Raw genomic sequence first — 13,206 nt, 5'->3', positions numbered from 1 at the left:
AAAAGACAATAAGACAATGACTGAGTATTAGCTGAAAAAAATGTTTGAAACAGTTCTTTGAAACTGGCAACAACTAACTGCTGTCCTTTATTTCTCAACAGAGGATAGATGGAGCTTTTATGCATATTTTTCTTGACCTATGTGATGTTAGCAGTCTACTGTGAGAGGGCTGAGTTAAAAACAATCAAGATTATGAACTCAATGGCAAATTTAAGGATTAACTAAAAAACCGTAGCGCACAATAAACTAGTGTTTGCATACAGCCTGTAGTATTCAAGGCAGGAAATACAGTCTCTAACACCAGCCAAATAAATATTTGGAAATGTTCGAATGAAAGAACACTGCAGATTTGCTTTTGTTCAGATCAAGGAAATTTTTGTCGAGTCAGAGTTTCTGCGGTGTAACCTGAATTCCCTTGGGCATAAATGCCAGTTAGACGCATGGAGCTGTCCCTGTGGTGTGCCTTGCAATTTTTCTTTTCTGCTAAATAATGTTGAAAACAAGGGCTTCTAAGGGCAAGGCTGCTTGGTTTTCTCATGGGTCTTTCGCATACTCTATGTAAACTTCAGAGTCATTACCACAGTTGAATTCATTGCAAGTTGTTACAGAAATTAAATGAAGGTTGATGACTTCAATATGGTCTTACTTTCCACAGAATTCCTCCACCTCAAGTCCCTCCTATGAATGTGCTCTCTGCAGTCATCACTGAAGCTTTTGGGGTGGCACTCGTTGGCTATGTGGCCTCACTGGCTCTGGCTCAAGGATCTGCCAAAAAATTCAAATATTCAGTTGATGACAACCAGGTGGAGTATGCGTTAGCCCCTCTAACAGCTATTGTATCATTGTACTGCGTGCTCTCAAATCCTGAAAATGCTGAGTTTATGAAAAATACCACTGTCTTAAGTGTATGGCAAGAATGGGTGGAAGTAAACATTAGAAAAATTTCTAAATCATTCATAGAAATCTGAAAATCTGGTCTCTGTGGGTTGTTTATAATATACTTAAAAAAAAAAAGAGGACATCTTGACGTTCTTTTTGATTTGATATTAGGAGAGAATGCAAGTATATTTATCATTGCATGCTAACATTTAAGAATTATGGATTTCAAAGTATAAAAACACTAATTTTATTTGCTCCTCTTAGTAAAAAACAACAACAACAACAAAAAAAAAAACAAATAAAATGAAAGGATGTGAGGGTCTGTTCATAGATTACCAAAAGGTAAGGATTTTATGATCCTATTTCTAAATCTATCAATACTTCTGCCAGTGTCTTATTTCAAGCCCTGTGGCTGTGCCTTGCTGCACAGGTCTGCAGAGAGAGCTGTGAGATAGCAGTTAGAAATGCTAAGTTACCTGGGTCAAAATCTCACTCTGCTTCTACAGGAATATAGTCATTTCTGTGCCTCAGGTTTCTCATGTGTATAAAAGGAGATTTATTCATTCAATAATGCATAAGAAACCCTGCTACGAACTGGTCCAACCATTATGGAAAGCTGTCTGGAGGTTCCTCAGTCTTCTAAAACTGGAGCTACCATACAACCCAGCAATTCCACTTCTAGGGATCTACCCAAAGGGCACAAAAACATTGATTCAACAGAACACCTGTACCCCTATGTTTATTGAAGCACTATTTACAATAGGTAAAACCTGGAAACAACCCAAATGCCCAAAAATAGATGACTGGATCAAGAAGATGTGGCATATATACACAATTGAATATTATTCAGCAATCAAAAAAGATAAACTCATGCCATTTGCAGCAACATGGATGGAACTGGAAGGAATTATGCTCAGTGAAATAAGCCAGAAGGAAAAAGAAAAATATCAGATGGTTTCACTTATAGCAGGAATATAGGGGGACCAAATAAGACATCAGTGTAAAAAAATAATAACAGTACAAAACACAACAAAGCAAAAATGGACAATTATAAATCAGAGACATCCTGCAGGGGAGGAGGAGGGAGAGGGATCAGAGGGAGGGAGGGAGGAGCACAGGGGACTGAGGTGATGGTGCACGGGTGCATTGGGGAAGGAAACTATGGGGACTACACCTGAGGGGGTGGGGGGAAGCAAATATTATTTAAAAATGAACAGTGATGTAAAAAAGAAAAAAAATATAAAAAAAGAAGAAAAAATCCTGCTATGTACCAGGCACAGGTCCAGATACAAAGGAGTCAATGCCACACACCACAAACCATCTTTCCTCATCTCAGAACCCTCGGTGGGTCCTCCCCTGGTGGCGCAGGCGGTTGAGTGCAGCGCTGTGAAGCTGTCCGCAGCCTCTGCAGCGCCGGTTCGATCCCGGCCCGCCTGCAAGAATCTCACATGGCGAGCAGACCTCTCCTGTCTCGCCTCCTGCTCCCCTCAGCGGTGTATTTCGTCAGTCTGCCTGTTCTGTTCCCCACTCTGTCTCTGCTGAATCCTCTCACCTCCTGCAATCTGGCCTGTATTCCGTTCTTAGGAGTATAAATAAATAAATAAATCTTAAAAAAAAAAAACAAAAACCCTTTGAGGCTTCTCATCATGCTCAGGTGAAAAGTCTCTTTAACAAGGCTTACAAGAAAGACCATCTTGAACTGCCACCATCCTTTTTCATCTCTGCTTTCATATCCCTTCTATATTCTGTTAGCAACACTTAACAGCCTTGCTTTTCCTTGAACCCTGTATTATGCTGTTAACTCGGACATTTGCACTTGCTGTTCCTTTTTCCAGAAACTTTGTTCCCCCAGATATCTGCATGCCTCTATTATTCTAATATACCCTTTTCAGGGAGGTCTTCCTTGGTAACCTAAACCCCTAAACTCTAGATTTTTCCACGGCTTCCTCTGCTTTACTTTCCATATGTTATCTTGTTTATTGTGAGCCTTACCTCATTAGAACATCAACTATGAAGACAGATATATTTGTCAGTGTTGTTACTGGTAGTAGTAGAAGCAGGAAACATCAGGATGCTTTTGCAATAATCTAGGTGAGATTTGATGACTTGTCCCAGGAGGTAGCTAGGGAGGAGATGAGAAGTGGACAGATTCTGGATTGGACGTGGGTGCCATCTCAGAAGTGCAAGAATCCAGAGTAACTCTAAAGCTTTTGGCTCAATTAATTAGAACTTAAGATGGAGAAGAATGCTGGAGAACTAGGTTGGGGTGATAAAGAGCGATAGTCCATTTATCAATAGTTTGGATTATTAGCCCTTTAAATGGAGATGTTGAGTAGGAGGTTGGCTCTGTGAGCCTGATGTTCAGAGGAGTAGTCCAGGCTGGTTCCATAATATTGGGAGTTGTCAATGTGTATTTGGGTAGCTAAAATGGGGCCTGAGAAGAGAAGGGGTCCAATGTTTATGATTTGTTCATTGAAAAGGAACCGCAACACAAAGAAAATTGAGAAGAACCACAAAGGTGATCAGATAGCTAGGAGGAAAGCAGAGGGTAGCCGGTCCTTGAAATGAACTAAAAGTCTTTCAGGAAGAAGAGGTGAGCAAGTAAACTCTGTCAAGTGCCACTTTTAGGCCAGTTAAGAAGAATGAACCACTGCATTTAGCATAGAATACTGTTGCTGTGATGGGAACAAAAGCCTTCTTCATAGGGCCTTAAAAGAGAAGAGTGATTGGCAACAGACTTAAAAAACATGTGTACTTTCTTATTAAGGTTAAGAAAATTAAATGAGTGTGGAGATTGGTAGAGTTTCTGGTTCATTGTGAATACTCAATAAACATTTGTTATTTCTATTGTGCTCTTATCACAAACAGTCAAGGGAAGAGAAATTGAATGTAAACAAACCTTGTTCCTTAACAAATGGTACCTGTAGTCTCTAAGAGGTGAATATGAATAACAAGTGATATATTTCATTATTATTAAATTTGCAGGAATTTTTGGCCCATGGTCTCAGCAACTTGATCCCTTCATTTTTCTTCTGTATACCAAATGCTGCTGCCCTGGGAAGGACTGCCTGTCTCTACAGCACGGGAGCAAAGACACAGGTAACTTCACTGTTCAACAGGGAACAAAGGGCTCTCCTTCTTGAGGGTGGGAAGAATGAAAATATCTTTGCTTCTTCAATTTTTTTGTAACTGTCTCCTTTCTTTCTTTCTTATGAATGATCCTTCCAGAAGTTGAAAGATTTAATGCACAGACTAGAAAATCCTTCACTAATGGCAGCTATTGTTGGCAAACTTTGAACCAAAGCTCCCTCTAGTGGTGCCTCTAATTTATTTTTGGTTAATTTTGCCAATTTGAAATTTCCCTTTTTGTTCACTTTTATTAAATAATATAAAGATAATTATGTAGAATAAGTCTTTGACAATATATTTACTATCTATAGGTATGTAAAAATGTGTAAATGTATGTCTGTGTACATTATAATTTAAAGAAGAAATTAATATATATTTTTAAAAACTCAAGTCAATTATACCAGGTTTTATGTTGGGTATTGGTAACATGGCTACGGTGATTTACAGATATTGCTGTGATGAGGATGGTGGTGGTGGTGAGGCTGGTGGAAGCATATAATGAGTGCTGTGTTAGGCATTGAGTCATACTTTTTTATATAAATAAACTCATTTGACCCTTTAGATAACTATATGAAGGATATATAATTTTAACCCTCAGTTTCCACATGAAAACTTGAGGAAAAGAGGGTTAAATTAACTTACCCATTTCATGGTGGAGTGATGGAGCTAGGATTTGAATCCAGTAGATTTATATAAAATCTCAAACTCCTAACCAGTGATCCATATAAAAAAGTTCATGTATATTTTAACATAAGAAATTAGTATTTACAGTAACCATTATTAAAAAATCACATTTATTTAAAATTAGAATTGAGTGATATTCTATAAAATGTATTATTTGATTATTCAAACATTTATTAGTAACATACCTTATATTAAGTCTTTTTGGGGTGGTTGTAGAATAATAAATTTGAAAAGGAGATGGTGCTTGACATTGGGGATAAGTATCAAGAGAAAGATGGGTAAATGAGCATTCAAGATAATATCAAACCAACTAATATAATTGTTAATGAATGTAGAATGGAGCAAAGGACAAGAGACAAATTCTGAATGCATAATAGTTTGATGAATAATTGTCACATTTCATTAACTAGGATGTGAAATCTTCACTCCATCTTGTTTTTTGTACATGACAATTTGATTTTTACACACTTAGTGATTTCAAGTGTAAGTTCATCATCTGTATTGGCAATTACATCTTGGCTAACCATACTCTCAAATGTTTGGGAACTGAATTTGAATGTTTAACATGAACTGTACTCAAGTATATTGTCTCTTACTCTGAATAACTTTCTATCTGTAAAATTCCAAGATTCTTTAGTAGTTTCCAACCAGTTTCTCTCAAAATTGGGTATCTAGATTCCTCTCTTTAAGTTCAAGCAAGTACAATGAGTGGTTAAGAGCATGGGTTCCAGAGTCTGGCTTGGGTCCTGGCTCAGTAATGATTGAGTGACTGCACAAGTAACCTGACCTCTCTGCATGGGGGTGTGTATGTGTGTGGAAGTGGGGTGGGGGTTGTTTATCTGTTAAAGTGATTAATATGAGGATTAAATGAGATAATAATACATTTTTCGCACAATGCCTGAGCACCAAATAATTGCTACTTCTAAGTTAACAGTTATCATTGGTTTTATTATTATTAAAAATTCCATTATTATAATAAGATATTTTCAGAATCTCCTCTTAACATTTGGTATTAAAAAGTCCTGACTTGGTTTGGATACAGCAGGGCAGTTTTCTAATCTAAGTGGCCCCTCCAACTTGCTGTGGGATCTTGAGTGAGTTAGCACTTTCATCCATCACATGCACAGAGAAGGTTAGTATAGAATTTGTGTGGCATCTTCATCTTGGCTGTATTTCATAGCTGGGATTTCCTTAGGTACCTACCTGCTTTTCCAACTACTATTTTAATAAGAATTAAACCAGCTGATTCATTATTGTAACTTTCAACAACGAATGTTTAAAAGAAAGTATACTTTGAGAACACTCAGTTATTTTAAAATTTGGGCATTTAGTGCCTCCCCGGTGGCGCAGCGGTTGAGCGCTGGGCTGTGAAGATGCCCGCAGCCTCTGCAGAGCCGGTTCAATCCCCGGCCACCAGGGAGGGTCCCATGTGGCGCTCAGACCTCTCCTGCTGCCCGCTGCTCTTCTCAGCAGTGTATTTTGTCAGTCTTCCTGTTCTGCTCTCCGCTCTGGCTCTGGTGAATTCTCTTACCCTCCCGTGCTTCTAACTGTACCCCAGTGCTTGTGTAAATAAATTAACAAATCTTTAAAAAAAATTGGGGCATTTATCATTTGGGTTGGGAAAACATTTGTTGTATTAATAGAATGGGAATGAAGAGGTACCTCTTCTCTTTTCTGTTCTGGAGGTCACATAACTTTCCTAAGTACTTATTGTTGCAGAGATATTTTCTGCAAGACATTCTATTCATCAGACTTCGGAAGGTATTCAATAGGACTCTAGTTCAAGAAAATAATGCTAAGCAGCAGAGCATTTCTCTTGCTGCTCTGCTTGTAGAGATGATCACTAATCGTCCAACAATTCCCATTCCATGGTACAGAGTAATACTCTGATTTATTGTCCTTACCCAAATCAAGGAGGCATTCCCAAGACAGTCATTTTAGACCTTTAACATTGCATCTGCTGTGGGTATACCTGATGACTCGCATGCTTTGAAGAAGGAGCTGGCAAGCCAAGTCTTAAAAGCCTTGTTCTAAATAGGCTATTTGTGAAACCAGTGTACTATGTGATAAGATTTTATAGAACAATCACTTAAATGGCTCTGATTCCCTTAGGGATTCAATTTATACCCAGTAAATCAATCTATTGAAAGATGTAGTCTTTTAATTTCGAGGCTAGTAATTATTAATTTAGTTAAGTTATAATTTCTAATGGAAACTTTATTGTATTTAAAATATCTAGGAACATTAAAATATATTTGGCTTCATGGATCCCTTTTAACTCCCTATCACCTTTGCCTTTCTGTGCATCAGCTCCTTCCAGGAAGTTTAGATTCTAGCTGTCTATGGTTCATTTCTGAAGCAAAGATGTAGGGTTTTTCTTTTCAGGCACATTGTAAGTACATGAGGGAAAGTTCCACAGGAGGGATGAATGCCTTTGTCTTCTGTTGTGAAATAAACTTTAGGAGCTGATGTCCTTTCCTTTCCATAGAAACATAGATTTACTGGGTTACTTGAACGAGTTCTCTGTTCTTCTCTTTCACACCAAGCTCTCTTTAATTCAGTGGAATGAGAGGAATCAGGTTTGTTGTTTAAAAATTCTTATCATGTGAAATCATCAGTGCTCCTAAATAATCTGTAAATTATAATTTGGCATACAGTAACATTTTAGTATGTTCCTTAAAGACTTATTTTCCACAGAAGAATTTGGTTCCCCTTTAAAGGCTTGGGAGTTCTAGAGGTGAATTCCATTAAATATGGAAGGAATTCTTGTGTAGCTTCTTCCATTTAGCTTAATGGCTGTGTCATCTATGTTGTTGTGGGCATCAGCAGTCTGTTCTTTTTCGTTACTGAGTAGCATTCTATTGTATGTATACCATGATTTGTTTATTATTTACAAGTTGTTGAACATTTAATTTATTTACAGTTTTGGGTGTTTATGAATAAAACTACTCTAAAAATTTACATATAGGTATTTGCTTCAGCACACACTTTCATTTCTCTTAGGAGGTTCTGGGTCAGATGGTAGGGAGGCACATAACTTCATAAGAAACCGCCAAACCATTTTTCAAGTTGATGGTACCATAATGCATTCCTATGAGCAATGTCTGAGCACTCAATTTCGGTGTCCTTGCCAGTTCTTGTTACTGATTAGTTATTTTTTGTATATATATATAAAATTTTAGTCATTTTAATAGATCCTGATAATCTTTGATATCTCCATAATGACTGTAGGTATATTTGTGGTACTGTGAAAGTCTTCATTTTTTTCTAACTAGGTTGATAATTTGGTCAAATGTGTTATTAAGACATGAATATTTATTTGCATAGGTGAAATCGGTTCTCCATCAAATGAAGCATGGCTAGGAGTCAGGTGTTTTGAATTGCCTTTTGTCAGCAGGTTGAGTAAGTCAGAACATGATACTAATGACTTTTCAGGATTAATAAAGTGAAGTTTGTTCCACTGCCAGAGATTTCTCCCATAATCCCATATAACCGCTTCATACTAGAACTTTTATTAACAAAGAACTCCAAAGAAGACAGTAAATGCTTCGTCGGAAATTTATCATCAGTACAGAAAACCTCAAGTTCCTTATTCGGCCATTATCCAAATAACTCCCTAGAAAATAAGGAGGGGAATCAGGCTGAATGACAACAGGCTAAAGGACTTTTAATTGAAATGTCACTTTCACTGTGAAACAAAAAAACCATTGCTCTGATATGTGGTAAAAGTTTATGGTGTCCTATTTCTTTGTGTGGAATTGCTTTTCCCTCATCTCTGACTTAATTTGATTGCACCAGTTTGTCAGTTGTCACGTTTGGGTTCCTTCAGCTGCAAAATAGAGATGACAGTTTATGCAATTTAACAGTCATGTGCCAACATTTTGTTTCTTCTAATCAAGATGAACTGAGAATGATCTTTTGCCCTGTAACTTTGGGGTAATGATAAAATCTAAAGCTTTCTTGTTTTGTGTGTCTTATATTTTACAGGTGGCTTGTCTAATATCTTGCATTTTTGTCCTAATAGTCATCTATGCAATAGGACCTTTGCTTTACTGGCTGCCCATGGTACAGTAGTGCTTTTCATTATCTACTTTCTAACTTTATTTTTAATAAAAATTGTTATGTATTAAAATGTCTTGGAAATTTATCCTCCATGATCCTAAATCTGAAAAGCATGGGATGAAAATAATGGAGGCGAGTTGGGAAGAGACCACATTTGTTAGAGGGACAAGTGGCTCTTGTATAAAGACTCTTGCATAAAGCTAGCCTTTTGAATTACTTTGATTCTGTGCTCATCTGGAGGGTGGAATGAGGCAGTTACACCAAATGGACACAGAAAGAATTTTATCAGAATTTGGACTATCAGGGAACGTATGCCCAGCAAGGGACCGTTGGTACCACCTTATCCCACAGTGACTCAGAATACGAGTACTAGTGATTCATCTTATTCTTCGTAAGTCTGGGACAATGTTAGACTTCTGGTCTTCAGAGAGATGTCTGAGTCCTTTCTTGTTATCATTATTCATTCATGCATTAAGAATAAATCATTTCTATGGGTTGATCTTCCAATAACCAAGTTTATTTTCAATACAGTTATAAATATCTTGAAGTGAAACCAGATAATTGGTACTCAAAGCAATTACAAAGAAATATATTATATAAACATTTAATACTTTTGCAACAAATAACTTTCAAACAAATGGCAGTGAATAATTATTACATAGTTAAAAGGATATTCAGCCTTTAATATTTACTCATAATTTACTACTTTTTTTCTTGTTTATTTAAAATGCATTAAGTTGTACCCCATTATTTTCTAGAATTGATATTACATTCCTCCAGTTCAGTAATAAGTTAGTGCTCAAAAAAATGAGAATTATTTTAGTTTGCTAAATGGTAATTGCTTTTCTCTAATAGGTAATTTAAAAACAAAGAAAAATACCTTGGCTCTTTAAAATTTAGATTAAAATCTTTGTCTTGTTTCTTTATTAACTTATTTCTCATTTGTAGTGTGTTCTTGCAAGTATTATTGTCGTGGGATTGAAGGGAATGTTAATACAATTTCGAGATTTAAAAAAATATTGGAATGTGGATAAAATTGATTGGGTAAGTATAAACTTGCCATCTTACCTTCCCACTCTTATTTAGATTGTATCAAATATATCCAAGTGGTTATATTCCTTTTTTTCTTGTGGCCCACCCTTGCCCCTAGAAAATAAGGGTCTTATCAGAATATTGTTGTATAGAATTTTTATGACTAAAACATTAATGGATAAATCTATAGTTCATTGAACTTTCAGGATAAATTTGTTGGCTTTTTTTTAAAGATTTATTTATTTATACAAGAACTGGGGTACAGGCCACATGCATAGGAGGGTGAGAGAATTCACCAGAGACAGAGCGGGGAACAGAACAGGCAGACAGACGGAAATACACTGCCAAGGGGAGCAACTGGTGAGACAGGAGAGGTCTGCCCGGCATGTGGGTGGCTCCCTGGCTGGCCCGGATCGAACCCGCATAGGTGGCAGGGTGGGGGGCGGCTGTGGACAGCTGCACAGCACAGCGCTCAACTGCTTGCACCACCAGAGAGGCCACAAATTTGTTGGCTTCTACTGTTCTTTAGATTATTTTCTGTATTTCAAAGTATTAGTCAATACCTTATTTTGTAGTTAGGAGTTGTGGGTATACTCTTCAGTCATCATACTGGATTTTACTTTTTGTATGTTCATTTTTTAGATTGTTTTTGATAGATTTCTTTTTTAAAATATTTATGCATACAAGAACTGGGCTTCAGGTCAGAAGTGCAGGGGGTGAGGGAATTCATCAGAGACAGAGTGGGGAACAGAACAGGCAGAGTGACTGGAATACACTGCTGAGGGGAGCAGCAGGTGAGACAGGAGAGGTCTGCTGTGCCATGTGGGTTAGTTCCCTGGCTGGGGATGGAACTCGTGCTGCAGTGGCTACAGATAGCCTCACACTTCTGTGACTTAACCTCTTTTGCCACCCGGGAGGCCCTTTTGATAGATTCAATAGGGGGATAGAATAAAAATGTCTTTAATATATTGTCTAAATATTATATCAAAATTTATACTGAGAAAGGTATTTCTGGCAGCAGTGTGAGAAATTTACAGTGTTGAAAAGAAGTTAAGAGATTATTAGAATAGTTAAGTAAGATAAGTAATAGACAGTTAAGTAAGAGATTATCAGAATAATCTAGCAGGGCAATGGAAAAATATGACTAGGACATTATCAGTGAATTGAGAAAAGCATATAGTTTGAAATTTATTTATTTTTTTATTTTTGTGTGAAAGAACTGGGGTATATGCCAGAGGTGCAGGGGGTGAGAGGACTCACCAGAGACAGAGTGGGAAGCAGAACAGGTGGATCTACTGAAATACACTGCTGAGAAGAGCAGTGGGCCAGATAGGAGAGGTCTGCTGTGCTATATGTGGATTTGCTCTCTGGCTGGAGATCAAGCTCAGCACTGAGACTTAATCCCTAGGTCACCAGGGAGGCCCTGAAATATTTTTAATTAATAATTGACAAGACTTGAGAAATCACTGGGCACATGAAAAAGGAAATAGAGTAAAGTATGTTTACAAAGTTTCTGATGATAGTGTCTTGAGGAATATTTGTGTTTATACCTGAAGGAGAAATTTAGAGAAAGTACAGATTTAGCATTTAAACATGTTGAGTTTGAAGGTATTTGATAGTTTGAAAAATGGTTTAATAGAATTGGTAATTTCCTACTTAGAGGTGATTTGAGAATTTGGAGTAAGCGAGGCAATGTGGTGTGGGCAAAGAACAAGGTTGAGAAATGTGATGTGGATATAGCCAAAACATGATTCACTGGGACATTGGGTTTAGCTTAATAATGATTTCCTGTGGTTGAACTTCACAGATATTTCTTAACTATGAAGAGATTCAATAGTGGAAAACCTTGGATTATTGGGATATTATCTGGCTATAGCATTTGGAGTGATAATATTGCACAAGCTGTGGGTGATATAGGCTACATGAACCAATAGACAGTGTATATCTAGATTATGCAATAGATAAAATATTCCTAAAAGATCATGGAAGTAAACAAAGGTGAGTATGTATGAAATAATTCAAAGATTGAAAGTTAAGAAATCATGGAAGATGGGTCTCCCTTGTGGCACAAGGGGTTAAGATGCAACATATGCAGCTATCTGCAGCCACTGCAGCACGAGTTCGATCCCCGGCCAGGGAGCTACCCACATGGCGCAGCAGCCCACTCCTGACTCTCCCACTGCTCCCCTCAGCAGTGTACTTCAGTCAATCTGCCTGTTCTGTTTGCTACTCTGTCTCTGGTGAATCCTCTCACCTGCCACATCTCTGGCCTGTACCCCAGTTCTTGTATGCATAAATATATAAATCTTTAAAAAAAAGAAATCACAGAAGATACCATCACATGAAAAATTAGAAACTTTTATTTCTTTCATTATTCTTTTATAGTTTAATAATGATTCTACTTTTAGGTGTAGGTCATAACCCTCTTAGAAAGAATGAGAAAACTGGGATCCAAACTAGAGGCAGTACTTATGGTCTCAGATATGAGTTTGAGTAACTGAACATAGAATTGAGAATTACAGAAACTCGATAATATGGATCAGTCACCAAAATAGATAGGAACAGGCCAGGGAAAGGGATGTGACTGAGTCACTACTGAACTATGTTTCACAGGGATGCATTTCCATAAGCAAAATATATATGTGTGTGTGTGTAAATATATATATATATATATATATATATATATATATATATATTTCCTACTTGAATTCAACTTTGGGGTTAGCTTGTGTTTGGGGGATGAGAATGCCAAATATGGAAGATAATCAAATATATATATAAAAAAATAAAAAAAATTGGGCTAACTAATTCCTTGTAACTCTGACAACCTGCATTTGGATTTTAAGGGGAATTGTTGCAGAAGAGTTTGGGGATTTATTCTAACCAATGGAACTATTTACTGATCTATGTTATAATTTCCATTTGCTATCTTTTCAAAGCTGTAAGTGTAGCCCCAGGAAATAACTCAACATTGTAATCCAGGCTTACAATAGATGATGCTGTGGGAGCATAAATATGCTTTAAAAATAGAACCAGATGGTACCAAAATTTTTGGTTGTTCTGATGAATCATGGCCTCCAGGCTATGTGGTTTTTTAAATGGCAGGGACCAGGATCCTCAGTTCCCTATGCAATATTGAATCATGGAGAATGACCAAACGGAATTTTACTTATGAAGCTTTTGGTGAGGACTTACTCTGCCATACCAGGCAGGTTCAGTCAATATTAGGAGATGAAGAAGAAGCAGAGTAGTCCATGGCAAGTTAAAGTAATGATCATAAACTTGTAGCCTTATTTTTACATGATTGAGTATAGTACATTAGGAAGGAAAAAACATGCTGTGTGCAAATAGAATATTCAAATGAGTGGCTACTCTTCCTGAGAAAAAATACCTCAGTGTCTAACCTAGTAAATGACAATA

At 37.1% G+C, this 13,206-nt stretch overlaps 1 protein-coding gene across 2 annotated transcripts in view; it reads left to right on the top strand.

Annotated features, from left to right (window-relative positions):
* Nucleotides 1-13,206, top strand: part of SLC26A7 (solute carrier family 26 member 7) — a 99,877-nt gene that overhangs the window by 62,392 nt on the left and 24,279 nt on the right. For both annotated transcript variants that reach the window (XM_037504264.2, XM_037504268.2), the window contains 4 exons: nt 656-803; nt 3,865-3,978; nt 8,680-8,757; nt 9,703-9,798. In XM_037504264.2, coding sequence (XP_037360161.1) covers nt 656-803; nt 3,865-3,978; nt 8,680-8,757; nt 9,703-9,798 — 436 coding nt within the window. The remainder of the gene's footprint in view (nt 1-655; nt 804-3,864; nt 3,979-8,679; nt 8,758-9,702; nt 9,799-13,206) is intronic.

This window comes from Talpa occidentalis, unplaced genomic scaffold (assembly GCF_014898055.3).
Source record: "Talpa occidentalis isolate TD23 unplaced genomic scaffold, MPIMG_talOcc4v2.1, whole genome shotgun sequence".
In the NCBI taxonomy this organism is placed as follows: domain Eukaryota; kingdom Metazoa; phylum Chordata; class Mammalia; order Eulipotyphla; family Talpidae; genus Talpa; species Talpa occidentalis.
The sequence above is the reverse complement of the archived record's forward strand: the minus strand, read 5'-3'. Positions and strand labels throughout refer to the sequence as shown.